The sequence below is a fragment of the Hydra vulgaris genome, chromosome 02 (genome assembly GCF_038396675.1).
Source record: "Hydra vulgaris chromosome 02, alternate assembly HydraT2T_AEP".
NCBI classification, from domain to species: Eukaryota; Metazoa; Cnidaria; class Hydrozoa; order Anthoathecata; family Hydridae; genus Hydra; species Hydra vulgaris.
Window position 1 is genome coordinate 22,507,501 of NC_088921.1, and position 13,783 is coordinate 22,521,283.

At 28.7% G+C, this 13,783-nt stretch overlaps 1 protein-coding gene across 2 annotated transcripts in view; it reads left to right on the plus strand.

The window, feature by feature from the left end:
- The window catches only part of LOC100206985 (transmembrane protein 161B), a 22,053-nt gene extending 14,727 nt beyond the window's left edge, over nucleotides 1-7,326 (plus strand). For both annotated transcript variants that reach the window (XM_065790314.1, XM_065790313.1), the window contains one exon: nucleotides 6,298-7,326. In XM_065790314.1, the coding sequence (XP_065646386.1) occupies nucleotides 6,298-7,280 (983 nt within the window). In that variant the 3' untranslated portion in view covers nucleotides 7,281-7,326. The remainder of the gene's footprint in view (nucleotides 1-6,297) is intronic.
- The last annotated feature ends 6,457 nt before the right edge of the window (nucleotides 7,327-13,783 follow it).

A 13,783-nucleotide genomic window follows, 5' to 3' on the forward strand; every position in this document is an offset into this window, starting at 1 on the left:
CACCACTGTCATAGATGGACCCAAACCCTTTACTGGACTTTGTTTTTTTCCCTTTGTACTTTTGCAACAATTTTTTATCTATTCACCCTTCAATTTCTTTTTTGTATTTGTGCTTTATGCCAATCAAGATATTAAATTTATCTTGTTTACCAGAGTTTCAGGTTGAGAATTACCATTTTATTTCCATGCAATTGTTCATTCTTGATTTTTTTTTCTAAAATTAAGCTGTGAAATCCCAATTATATTCACATTACTGACATCATCACTGACATCATCACTGGCATATCATTTCTTAGACCAAGTAAACATTTAGATTTGTTTTATCCCACAAAACAATAATAAATAAGTTGCAGATATTGAAACTCCACCAAAAGCTACTATTCTGTTCATTCCCATCATGAAACAATAACCAAGTGGTTTGAAGTCAACTACAAGTGCTTCCACACACTGCATTTCCATTTGGTATGGTATTTTAAGTTTGACTAACACCTTTGCGCTGTTGATATTGTTGTTTAATAGACAGTTACCACCCTAACTTCTTGTTTTGTTATGATTGTTGCATATTTTTTTATGTAGTAAGCACAATCTTTTCAATAACCCAAATAAAAACAAGAAGCCTAGAGCAAGCTTAAAAATTATTTATCCTTTTATAATTTTAGACAATGATAGTGTTTGTTTTGAATTTAATAAACAGTTTTTAACGGGAAAAAATACATAATGAAACTTTTTAGTCACTGTGTAATAAGTTGACTAATTATAATCAATATAAAAAATAACTCATTACCAGGAGTTTATCCACTGTTATTAAGAGTGGTAGCCCTCCTTGCTGATCAAGACTTGACAAGACGTTTTGCTTCGTAGATGGAAGCATCTAAAACAATTTGTTCGTAGATAAAACAATTTGTTGTGCTAAGTAGATAAAAGCATCTAAAGCAGTTATCTCAATTGACACTCAGTGATCAGTGACAATCAATTGACACTCAGTGATCAGTGACAATCAATTGACACTCAGTGATCAGTGATAATCAATTGACACTCAGTGATCAGTGACAATCAATTGACACTCAGTGATCAGTGACAATCAATCAACAAAAGAAAACTTGAAAGCAGAAGTCAAGGCTCAAAAAAAAAGTGTCATAAATGCAACAAATCCCTTATTGGAAACTTAATTGAACTAAAAACAACTCCTAATATAGCAACAAAGAAAAAAAACAGAAGATTAAATTAAAAAAATGTAATAATTGCAGGTTTGAACTTTCTGAAACAAATAATGACAATGAAAACAAAATAGCCATAAGCGATTTTTTTTTAATTCAGCGCGAGTCTCATCGGTGAATGTACAGAAAGTACAAAAGCTACTATCAAACTAAAAATACTTACCTCAAAAAATGTTAGTCTACTATATGTTACTCTCGAAAAGCTCGAAAATTTCTAATCAACAGAAATTAAAGTTTCACTATTGCTAGGCACTACAAGGAAACTGACATAAAGTATAAAACATATTTGTCAGGGAAGACCACAGACTAGCACAGCAAGCCCAGTTCAATAATCTAAACAAAGAAAAAAAAATCAAAAAAAAAATCAAAACTGCAAAACATCAGCTCAGTGCCTCAACAAAAACTGCCAGTGTTGCTGCTAATAACTAATCGACTATCAGGACCATGAACACTAAAAACACAACGCCCACTCAAAACTCAGACTAGACCAGCTCAGCTTAGTTTCCTTACTTCAAAACCTACTTCTGAACTACTATTGAACAATATAGCTGATCTAACGAGCCAGTAACGAAACACTTCTGTTAGGATGTATTTAATGCCCCCTCCCACCAAATAAAAACGTAAATGTATTAAATCAAATAAATGTATCTGTAAAAACTGCATCTCAATTTATTAAATCACTCAGATGTGCTCCAGTACTGATTTACAGGGGTTCTAATTTCAGCTAAATGCACTACAAGTGTTTAGATGTTGGAGGAAAGTCTTGACAGTTAATTTTGACAGTTGCAAATATTGACTGTAACCATGCTGCAAACATACAATTTCAAGGTGTTCTTGATAAAATTCACTTGTGCCTGTTAGTAACTTTTCCAACTAATCGTAGTTCTTACACAGACCAGCCAAAAACCACTCTAGTTCTTATCATAAAAAATGGCCTAGACTGAGTCCAAAGTTATGCCAATATTCAAAAAAGGATGTAAGTTGAATTGTAACTATAGACCAGTCTCGAAAAAATCAATACTGTGTAATTTTAAGGAATTATTAAATTAATTAATCTCTGATCACTTGCTAACCAAGGTTTAATTACTAAAGTTTAGCATGGTTTTGTAGAACGAAAGCAATGCACAACAAATCCGTTGGAATCTTGTGACATTTGTACTGAAGCCACTAGTTGTACCCAACCTGTCTATGTTGTCTATACCAATTTAGCTAAGTCCTTTGACAAGATACCACATAAAAGACTTATACATAAATAGAAAACTTACGGCCTACAAGAAATGCTCTTAAAAAGGATCAAATTATGGCTATCCTGGCGCCTACAGAAAGTTACGATTGGACAAGAAAAATCTTAATGGAAAAAAGTAATGAGTAAAAGAAATATCCTTGCATAAGAATATTGACAAAGCCGTTGAATAGACTAGAAATTGGTGCGTTTTTTAATCTTGATAAGTGTAAGGTTATGCATGTTGGTCACAAAAAAAAATCAACACATAATTCCACAATGTTAGGTGAAGATGGACTTTCATTCATTTAAATGTACCACAGTTAAGTGTGTCCTTAGTGTTTTTGATTCTGATGATTTAAAATTAAGATCACAAGTAGATGCAGCGGCAGAAAAATAAAACTGGAAATTAGGCGGGCTAAAAAAAGCATTCAGAGGACCTGGTGTATGTCTCTGGCAAATGTTATACATTTCATACATTTGACCTCATCTAGAGTTCTCAATCCAAACCACACTTTAGTGGCAATATCAACAAATTAGAGCAAGTTCAACATTGTACAATAAATTTAATAAATTCCATGAGACACCATACTTATGAAAAAAAGATAGAACCACCGGGGCTGATATCACTAGAAGAGAGGAGGAAAAGAGTTGGATCTTATAGAACAATTCAAAATCAATCAAAACCTTAAATAATTAGATTTTTATGTACTGCAATATTAACCATTATCCAAATCAACGTCATATAACTTAAGATGAAACCTCAAGTTAATGTTTCAACCCCATTAGGTCAAAAACTGTATAGAGAGATTCTTTTTTCGAATCACATTTATGCACCATGGAATGTACTTTCCAGCAGCACCATTAACTCAAAATCTGTTGATATTTTCAAGTCACAGTTGCAGCATCAGAACACTCTCAAATAAAAAACTATTTGTATCACACTTGTCAGCATAACAAGGCCTGGCGCTGAGCTCTGTCAAACTTAATAACATTTTTGTAAAATTTGATTACTGAATAAGCTAAACTAAAACTATTAATAATAATAACAAAAATGATAATATAAATGGTATAGGAAATATATATAGTATACGAAATATAATTGCCCAGTAAAAGTATCAATAATGATAATAATATAATTACTAAATAAGTAAATGTTACCATACGTTATACATATATAATTTGTAAATGGAAAGATATTAATAAATTACTAAGAAGATTTAAAATAAATATAGTTTATTATATTTATTATAGATCTTTTATTACCGATTACTAAACAACTAAAAATAAAATATGAAAAAACAAATGTAAAATCTTCCTGTTTCAGTATTATAATTGTTCACATTAATATTATTATGATTGTAAGCCGATAGATTTAAAAATAAAATAAACATTCCCAATAGGTAAATGAGTGAAGTTTACTTCATACATTATATGAAAAAGATAAAAATTTGAATGCACCATTTTATATAGTTCACAAGTTTTAAAACATTTAAAACTCTTGGTAATTATGTTTGTAGTAAACTTTTCATATATGGTGAACAGTTTTCAGTTCAAAAAACAGTTTCATCAATTAATATAAAATAATTTTTAAAAGTTATTAAATATTAATAAAAATAATTAATAATATTGAACTTAATAATGCTGCTGTAATTGCAGTGTGCTGTGCCCACTCATTGTAAATAAAGATTTTATGAACCCTTTTGTAAACTAAGTTGGAAAAATCAAGTTTTTCTTTGAATTATTTAATTGAATTAAAGAGTGTTCAAAATCACTTGAAATCAGAACATTACAAGGTACTTCTGAATTTACTGTTGACCTTTTAGTGAGAATTATGAGTTTGTATTAACAGCCAAATTTGAAAATAAACCTCTTGAGCGCAGGAAAAGAAATCTACTGCATTTATAGTTAGGCTGAAAAATGTAGTCGATTAGTCAGCCTAACCTTTTTTTCAGTTATTAAAGTACTCCAAGAAGTTCTAACGGTCTTATCACAGAGCATGGCGTGAAGTTCATTTAATTAGAAAGTTCACACCACCTACTCTTCTGTTGCACATACAGCCAGATTATACATTAAACTTTGTAGCTCTTGATTCAGAAAGAAACTCTCTGACCACTGCCCCTTAGCTGCTTATAACTGAGCTGAAATAAAAAATTTTGAACAAATATTTCTTAGAAGTCTAATAAAAAACAATGTTAGTTTTTTGAATGAAGTTATTCATAAAAATGCTACCAAAATAAATAAAAACTTGGATAATATTTTCAGTTTTTAACATGACAGTTTAAATGTTATAAAAATATCTGGATATGTTGCAAAAACAAACAAAAGACTAAAGTGTGAGAATGGCAACAAAATTCAGTTAAAAGGGATTTTGAATCCATAAATTATTAAATGTTTTTTTATCCTGAGTAAACTTACTATCTAAAAAGATTTCAAAGCTAAGTATTGGAGAAATGATTGTAATGGATTTAATGAGAACTTCCCAAAAACCTACTTGATATATTTTAAAAGAATATCTCAACGGGTATAAAGTTCGATGAGATAATCATGTAGGATGTGTAGTTAAACTTAAACATGAATATTAATAGTATTTTTCATAACAACAAATAAGAATGCTGATTAATGCTAAAATGTATTAAGATTTCTACCAGGAAGAAATTTAGAGATGATTTTGAATTAAGATTCTTTTTAGGCCTTGATAGTTAAGCAGAAAATATCTATTGATCTCCTTCATCTAATCTATCTGACTCCTTCATTTAATAAACCGGTTTAGATATTAACCTGCCTGTTTTCTGCCTAGGATGATGAATGTTGAATTTTCTGGATTGTACTCATTTGTGTCACTTTGATAGGCCTAAGGGGCCTGTGCAACTCTTTTTGTTATCTTTAATGAAGCTGCCACTCTAAAATTCACTATAATGGTTCCGAAGCTGGTAGTAAGTTTTCCCTTTTAATAAGTTAGTAATTCTATGCTAGCTGTCGAAGAGGCTACAGCTATAAAATACCAGAGGATAAAAAATGGTGAAATTATTTGTTTTTAGTGTGAATTGTTAAAGCATTTTTGTTACAACTTTGTTAAATCTTCAAACTTTTCCTTCCTACTTACTCATGTTAGACTAATTTAAATTTGGTTGCCCCATTTTTGGATCTCGGGGTTTATTCAAAAAAAAATTTAATCAGAGTTGCCAAAATGACTTTCGAAGTCAAAGACGGCAATATACGATTTGGCAATTCTTTTATTAAATTCTGACATTGAGAAATAATTGAGAAAACTCTTTTACTAAAACTTTCAGTTTTTTACTAAATATTCCAATATTGTTGTCTTTAATGCTCATCCTGCTGATCATGTCTTTAGTACTGCTGATCATACTGTCACTAAAGCCCTAAAGTTTTGTCTTCAGTACTGCTGATCTTGCTGACACTAAAGCCCTAAAGTTTTGTCTTTAGTACGGCTGATCCTGCTGGCACTAAAGCCCTAAAGTCCTAAAGTTCTGTCTTTAAATACGATTAAATGACAATATTAAAAAAAAAGATCCAGCTAAATATTGTTTGAAGTTAAACATTTTAACGTTATTTTAAGTATTTCACATATATTAGTGATAAAATGTAAAAACATTTTATGTCTATTATATGTTTAAGCTTATATATATTAATGTATAAACAGTAAACATTTTAAAATATAGTCTAAATATAATCTAACATTGTTATTTTAATTAATTTTAACCTTATAACCTTATTAAATAGACCATAATTAAGTCATTGGAACAGGTTTATATTTTACAATGCCTTATTTGTGGCGCTTGCATTTCTTAGGGAGGGGTGTTTCTATTATATATCTAAAATTAGTTTTTAATTTAGGTGTTGTTTGGTGCGGCATGGTTGTTTATTTTTGCTTAAAAGAACTTTTCTCCCTCACTTCGGCATACTGGAAAACAGAAGATGATGGGGAACGATCAATGACGCTTTCATTTGGAATATTTTTTTTCATTGTTGCAATGGGTGTACTTATCATAGACGAAAGTGTAATGGATTTTGGACTAGAAAAAGGATTCTATCATTTTGTCGGAAATTTGGAAATAGTATGCAAACGTCTAAACTTTAGTGTCAAACAAGTGCCGTCAATATGGGTTTTTAAGATATCTTTAGCCATTTTGTCTTCATTGGTCGGAGCTGTTTTGTGTTTTCCCGGAATTCGATATGCCAACATGTACATAGAATCATTAAACTATTCCAAGAGTAGTTGGAGTTATGGTTTAATAAACCTAGTATTCTTTAGTCCTCTATTTTTATCATTACTTTGGATTCTTCCGTTATCTAAGTCTTTAATTGTAACAAAAAATTCGATCAGCCAACAACAACATATATCTGATGAAACATTTTTGTATTTAAGAATTCACTTAACAATTTTGATATGCTTTCTTCGTTTATTAGTTACGCGTCAGTTTCTTCAATCGTACTTAAATCTAGCTTGCAAGAAAGTAGAAAAGCTAAAAAAAGAAACGGGGCGAATAACAAATATCGAGTTACAGCGTACTATAGCTAGGGTATTTTATTATTTATCTGCTGCTGCACTACAATATATCACGCCTCTTATTCTTGTCTTATTTTTATCGCTTATGGTACGGACTCTTACGTACCATGTAAATGATTCAACAGATCTCAGCGGTTTTCAAACAAACAATACTTTACCCGTAAGTAAAGAAGAATATGTTAAGATGATGCGTGGATTATTTTCAGTGAAACTTATAAATGCAATTTGTTCTTATTTTTCTTGGTGGGTCCTTAATGTGTTTTTTATAACATCAGCATTTGGTTCTGTATATTTAAAACTAAAAGTTTAGCATGTGTATCTTTAAGTTTTTTTAATTTCATATCTTTAAAGTTGAATATTGTTATTTTTTGAGCGAACCTAAGCTAAGAGTACGTGTCGTGTGCGATTATTTGCTTGTTTTGATAATGAAATAGTATTAACGTCAAAAAATATATATTTGCAAGACAGTTCGTTTATTTAAGTTAATTATTAATTAATTTATAATCCTTTTTCTTTAAGAATAATTTTCAAAAGATTTACAACAAGCCTGTATCCACCACCCCAATGCTGAAGGGGGCTGCTCCCAAGGCTGATAAACAAATTAATTCATAATTTTTTTACATTAGAATAGTAAACTGCATTTTATCAAAAAGTTTATTTAAACAACTGGGTAAGAAACCACTGTCTATAACTCTTTTTTTTCTAAGCACATTTACTTCCAAAAGCATAGTTCCAAAAAAGAAAAGAAAATATTCCAAAAACAATTAGACAAAAATAAGTATAATTCCAAAAAAAAATTAGGCAATTAAGAGTTGAAATCATATTGTTTTAAGCTTTTTTAAGTTTTCAGCTATTTGTTTTTTTTCTCGTATATTCAGAGGAATTAAATATTTTTCAAAAATTTATGAACTGATTTTCAAGTCAGTTGTTCACAAAAAAAATTGCTGGAGTTTAAAATAAATTGGGGTCAGGGGTGCATGAAACCCCCTCCACTCCCCTAAGCAATAAGTTTTATTTAAACTAGTCGGCTAATGGTAAAGTTAAAATTAAATTATTTGCTACTTTTTCAAAAAAAAAGTTTTTGATTGAATCACGTGCCTCAAAAAAATGTTTTTCTACTGCGTTGAAACTCAAGTTAAAAGTAAAAAAGTTGAATGTTTTTCAAAAATGTTTTTATATATCGTCCCCTAAAGTTTTTATTTTTTAAATCGTTTTATGTCAAAACTCTGAAATACGAAGATAAAACAAGATTATTCAAACGTCTCCAAATGTGAACTTCAGTCGGCTAAAGATCGAAGATTCAAAAAATCTTTTTTAAACCAATTTTGCTATAAACATTATCACACACCCCTAATTAACATCTGTTTAGGTTTTTTTACCTTAAGCAGGGGCTTATATATACCACAACCTTAAGGTATAAGACCCCTCAAAAAATTTTTTATTAAATAAATCTTTTTAACAAAAAACCAAGTATATCCCGAGAAGCAACTATATAACAAGATTTTAAATAATGCAAAACAAATTAATTAGTTACCGTGGTAAAATGGCAGACATCCAAAAATGTTTAGGCTAACCCAGCCATTCTATCTCAGTAACCGAAAGCATATAGTATATGATTTTTTGGCATATCATTAACAACATAATAATCTACAAACTGAACTAAATTTGTTCTAAAAAGCAAAGTATTTAAGCTAAGCTGAGTTTTTGAAAATGGCCTATTTAAAAAAACCCATTTTTGTGAACTAAATCTTCTATAAATCAAAAACTCTTAACAGTATTGTAAAACTTTCAGATCCAATAAACATTTGGTGAAAATTTCATGCAAATCTGACATACGGTTAATGAGGTTAAAAATTGACGATTTGAGAAGAAAGCATTTAAATATTACATTAACAATTTTACCAAATAAAAATATCAAATTCTGTTATTTATAAAAACAATTTTACCAATTAAAATGTCAAATTCTGTTATTTATAAAAACAAAAACCAGGATAATGTAGGCAAACTTCTTGGTCATTCTCTGCATCATCTTTTTTTTTTTTTTGCATCCACGAATAACTTGTCGTCGCTTTTTAGGTGTTGGTCGATTTTAATACTCTGCGAAAATCAAACACTTTTTGTTCATGGTTAAACAGCCTTGAAGAGTATATATACCAGGAATCATATTCATTTTTTCAAATAAAAGTATACTTGCTTTTTTTCTAATATCATTTGAACCAGTATCATATACATCTGTTTTAGATATGCACTGCCATATCATCCCATTAAAACTTTCATTTTGGCTTTGCGTCTTACCATAAAGGCATTTTTTTAAGAGTTATTCAGAAAGATTTTTTCAGAAAGAGTTATTCAGGCTCTAGATGACTGATGACTGAGATTGGAAGACCAGCATCTAGCTTGTAAGTAGATGTTGAATTAGTTTTGTCCTGTTTATAGTGACACTAACTATTTTTACCATCAGGGCAATAAGTATGCCAATTATTTTCTGCTGATGATGCAACATGGAATAACGTTGCAAGTATGGCCTTTTTAATACCTTCTAAATCATTGGCATTTTGCTTAACAGCAATTCCATATTAGCTTTGTAGGCGGTCAATTATAGCATTCATTAATTTGCCTTTGCATCCAATTCCTTTAACGGTTTTTTCAAAGTTCTTAATCTACTACCGACTTGTTTCTGTACATGTCCAACACACTTCAACTTACACACTGTTATACCAGGATAAGTATCCTTAACATGAAAATAGCTTTAACAATCGCCATCACCATAATAGTTAACATACCTTAGTTTATTTTGTAAAATAGACTGATCAAATATTCTTCGTGTACCGATTACTTCTATCCAAGAGCAGAGCCACGATAATATAATTTACATACATGTGATGATGACTTCCAACCTTCAAAAGCACAAGGATTATTTTCTTTAAGTTTTAATTTAAGACCACATGCTTTGCACGACCGACTCATTGGCTCGCAATCAAGAATTTTACCAGTGTCCATTGAAATTGCTGTAACAACTCCATTTGATGAAGGAAAACCACAACGTTGCCAGCTACCATTAACTGATACTGCAGTGTCAACAATATTTGAAGAAGATTAACAAATTTCTTTCACAACATCAATCATTGTTTCTTTAGCGACAATTTTAGCACTATCAGAGACAGATTTAATTATTTTGTTTAACAAACATTACAACAGTTGTAATTATTTTTAGTCATAGGTTTAGGAATGTTAATTTAAGATGTAAATTTTTCTAATCCTAAAAAACTTTGACCACATGCACACATTGAATAAACTATTATACTATTTACATCAAAAGTTTTTTTCATAGAACATATCTTTGAAGTATAAAATTCAATTTTTTCATTGCAGTTAGAGCAGCAAATATTTAACATTGAGCTGAACCCATTTTTTTGGGAAAACATTCTGAAAGATTTAACTTTGATTGTAAACACTTTTTGCAACAAAATTTTTTGTAAAAAACGGTTTTATTTTTATTAGCTGAGTTGTCTGAATTTATTTGAAAATATAGATAAATTTACAAAAGCGTTACAAGAAATATTGTCATTTTTATAACTAATAACAGAAGCAACTGATAAAGTTGAATCGATTGGCAATGTTTTAATGTATCTGTTTCATGAAATTTTTGGATTTTTCACTTTAAATACTTTGTTTGACTCTGCATGATTTACCGATTGTTAAAAAAGTTTATTAAATAACAAAAAAGCAACAAAATAGCTTGCAATTCTTATTGATAAAAACCTGTTGCTATGCGTATTGCTAGGCAGATCAAATTTACCCAGTTGAAGGAATTAATTTATATCTCAAGAACTAAATCTTACTTTGGGAAATGGTTTTCAAATTCGAGTTCAGCGATAAATTTCGTGTCAGAATTACACAAAAAAAATTTTTTGATTTTTTTTATGATTTTTGAGGGGTCTTACACCTCAACGGTTTTTGTTTAAAAACTTATTTTCTTCTAAATGAGTTTTTTATTTTAGATATTTCTAACATTCGTTTCTTTACCTTTTTTTTATAACCTTCATAATATAAGTAACACCAAGCTAGATGTTTTAAATACAATTATTGAAGTATTATTAATTATGTCCTTCCCTAAAAAAGTACAAAAGTTGGTCGGCAACGACGAAGTCTCTTTTTGTATTTAAAGAACTTCAGATCCGCTTAATAAAAATGAGAAAGTAAATAATTAAACTGCTAAATCAATAAAAATGGCCACAAACATATAGATAAACAAAAAGGTTTTAAAATTTTATTTTTGGTCAATTAGATAAACAAAAGCAGTTCTTAAATTTAATAATAGTTGAAAATTTTAAGTACATTTCAATATCGTGGTCTTATGACAGTATGTCAAACACGAACAAAGAAACAGAAAAATTTATTAGTTGTTTGGAGGAAATATTTTTGTATCAGATAATCAAAAAACCAATTTTTAAAAGTTTAATAAAGAATTAAAAATTATTTTAGATCTATTGATTTTTAAAGATAAAAATCGTGTTTAAAATGTCATCCAATCACCATCAGTAGGCAATGAAATCCAAAGTCATCACGTAATTAAATGAAACTTTCTCATAAAAAAAAATTATAAATTAAATGTTTGATTGAAATGTTTCCTATATAAAGCTGAAAATGATGTCAAAATAAAAAATTATTTCAGTAATCTAGATTAGAAATTTATATATGCAAATATAAATATTGATGAAGTTTATGATTTTTTAATTAAACAATACAATATAGAATGTCGTGAAAATATACCAGATAAAATTCTAAAGCAATAAAAAGGAAAGGTTGGACGACTAAAGAATTTGTATTAAATAGAAAAACTATGGTTAATATTTAAAATTCGAACAATAAAGATATCAAATTGAAGCACAACCCTGCTAGGCCTAACGTTTCAAACTAAATCAAAGCTGCATAACAAAACTTTGAACACAATATAGCATAAAATGCTAAAAGCTTTGTATATTTGTTTGTAACAAATAAAAAAATAAAATGCCAAAACCTTTGTATATTTGTTGTAACAAATAAAAACTTTATTAAACCCATCGAATTTGAAAGAAATATATTAACAGAACCAAAAAATGTTATAAAAAACATAAATCACATTATAAAATTACATTAGTGTTCTTTACTCAAAAATCCATGCGAGCTATGTGCGGATGATAGCAAAGTTATTGTAATATCAGATGAAAGAAGTTTATTTAAAAAAGTTAAATTAGCGAAATCAAATTAAATCAGCAGTAGCCAAAACAAATAGAAGATTTTTTTTTTTTTTTTTACTTTTGTTGGTCGTATTACAATTATATATTGCCAAAAATAAAAATAATAATAAACTTTCACACATTTTTGACAAACGATACAAAAAATATAAAACAAAGTATCTGAAAGAAGAACAAAGGATCTTGTAGTCAGAACCTTAAATAAGTTCAAACAAGCATTTAAAAAAGATAACAACAATATTAAACTTCTACAAATTTCCAAAGTATATAGTATATAATCAAAAGAGAGTATATAATCAAAATAGAGATCACGCCGATATACTCACCAATATTTTATATAAACGTATATGTACCAAAACATAACAAAATGTTAAGTAAAAAGCATAAAAATCAACAAAATAAGAATAAACTTTTTAGAAATGTAAATAAGTAAAAGCAAAGTTATTAATTCATATTAATATTAATAACACAATACGTCATCTGATGAAAAAATTAGGGTTTTCAATTTACTTTTAATAATAATAACACAATACGTCATCTGATGAAACAATTCGGGTTTTCAATTTACTTTTAATAATAATAACACAATACGTCATCTGATGAAACAATTCGGGTTTTCAATTTACTTTTAATATTAATAACACAATACGTCATCTGATGAAAAAATTAGGGTTTTCAATTTACTTTTAATAATAATAACACAATACGTCATCTGATGAAACAATTCGGGTTTTCAATTTACTTTTAATAATAATAACACAATACGTCATCTGATGAAACAATTCGGGTTTTCAATTTACTTTTAATAATAATAACACAATACGTCATCTGATGAAAAAATTCGGGTTTTCAATTTACTTTTAATAATAATAACACAATACGTCATCTGATGAAACAATTCGGGTTTTCAATTTACTTTTAATAATAATAACACAATACGTCATCTGATGAAACAATTCCGGTTTTCAATTTACTTTTAAAAAGACGAAAAGTAATTGGTAGTTCAAAATTAAAATTCGGAAAACAATTTTATTCCAATGGTATGCTGCCCGATTTATGTTTGTTTGACAAAAAAAGGTTCATTTAAAAAAATCAGAATTGGGTCTATTGTCAAAAATATTTATATACAAAACCAATTAATCTTTGAGGCAATTATACATAAGTTACTTTTATGCGTTTTTGAGCTCATGTTGATATCTCAATATAAGTTTTTTTATATATTACTAAAGTTTTCTATATAACTAAAGAAAAAACTTTTTATTGATTTAAATTACTTAACAAAAATCATGGTGTATGCATAATATGCAATACATAATAACTAAATTGTTTTTACGTGGATGTATATATATATAATCACTGAAAAACAAATAACTTACGTTTTTGTTTGGTAAATGCGAGCTAAGAATGCTTTTGATATGTTTTCATTTATTTCTCATATAAATACGCAAATAAAGTTACTCCCAAAAATATTTGTTTATTTCATCTCAATATTGCTGCTGCTGTCAAATGGGAAATTAAAACATTGACACAGCTATCACTTAAATTATTAAATTGTCACGATTATCACTTCAATTGC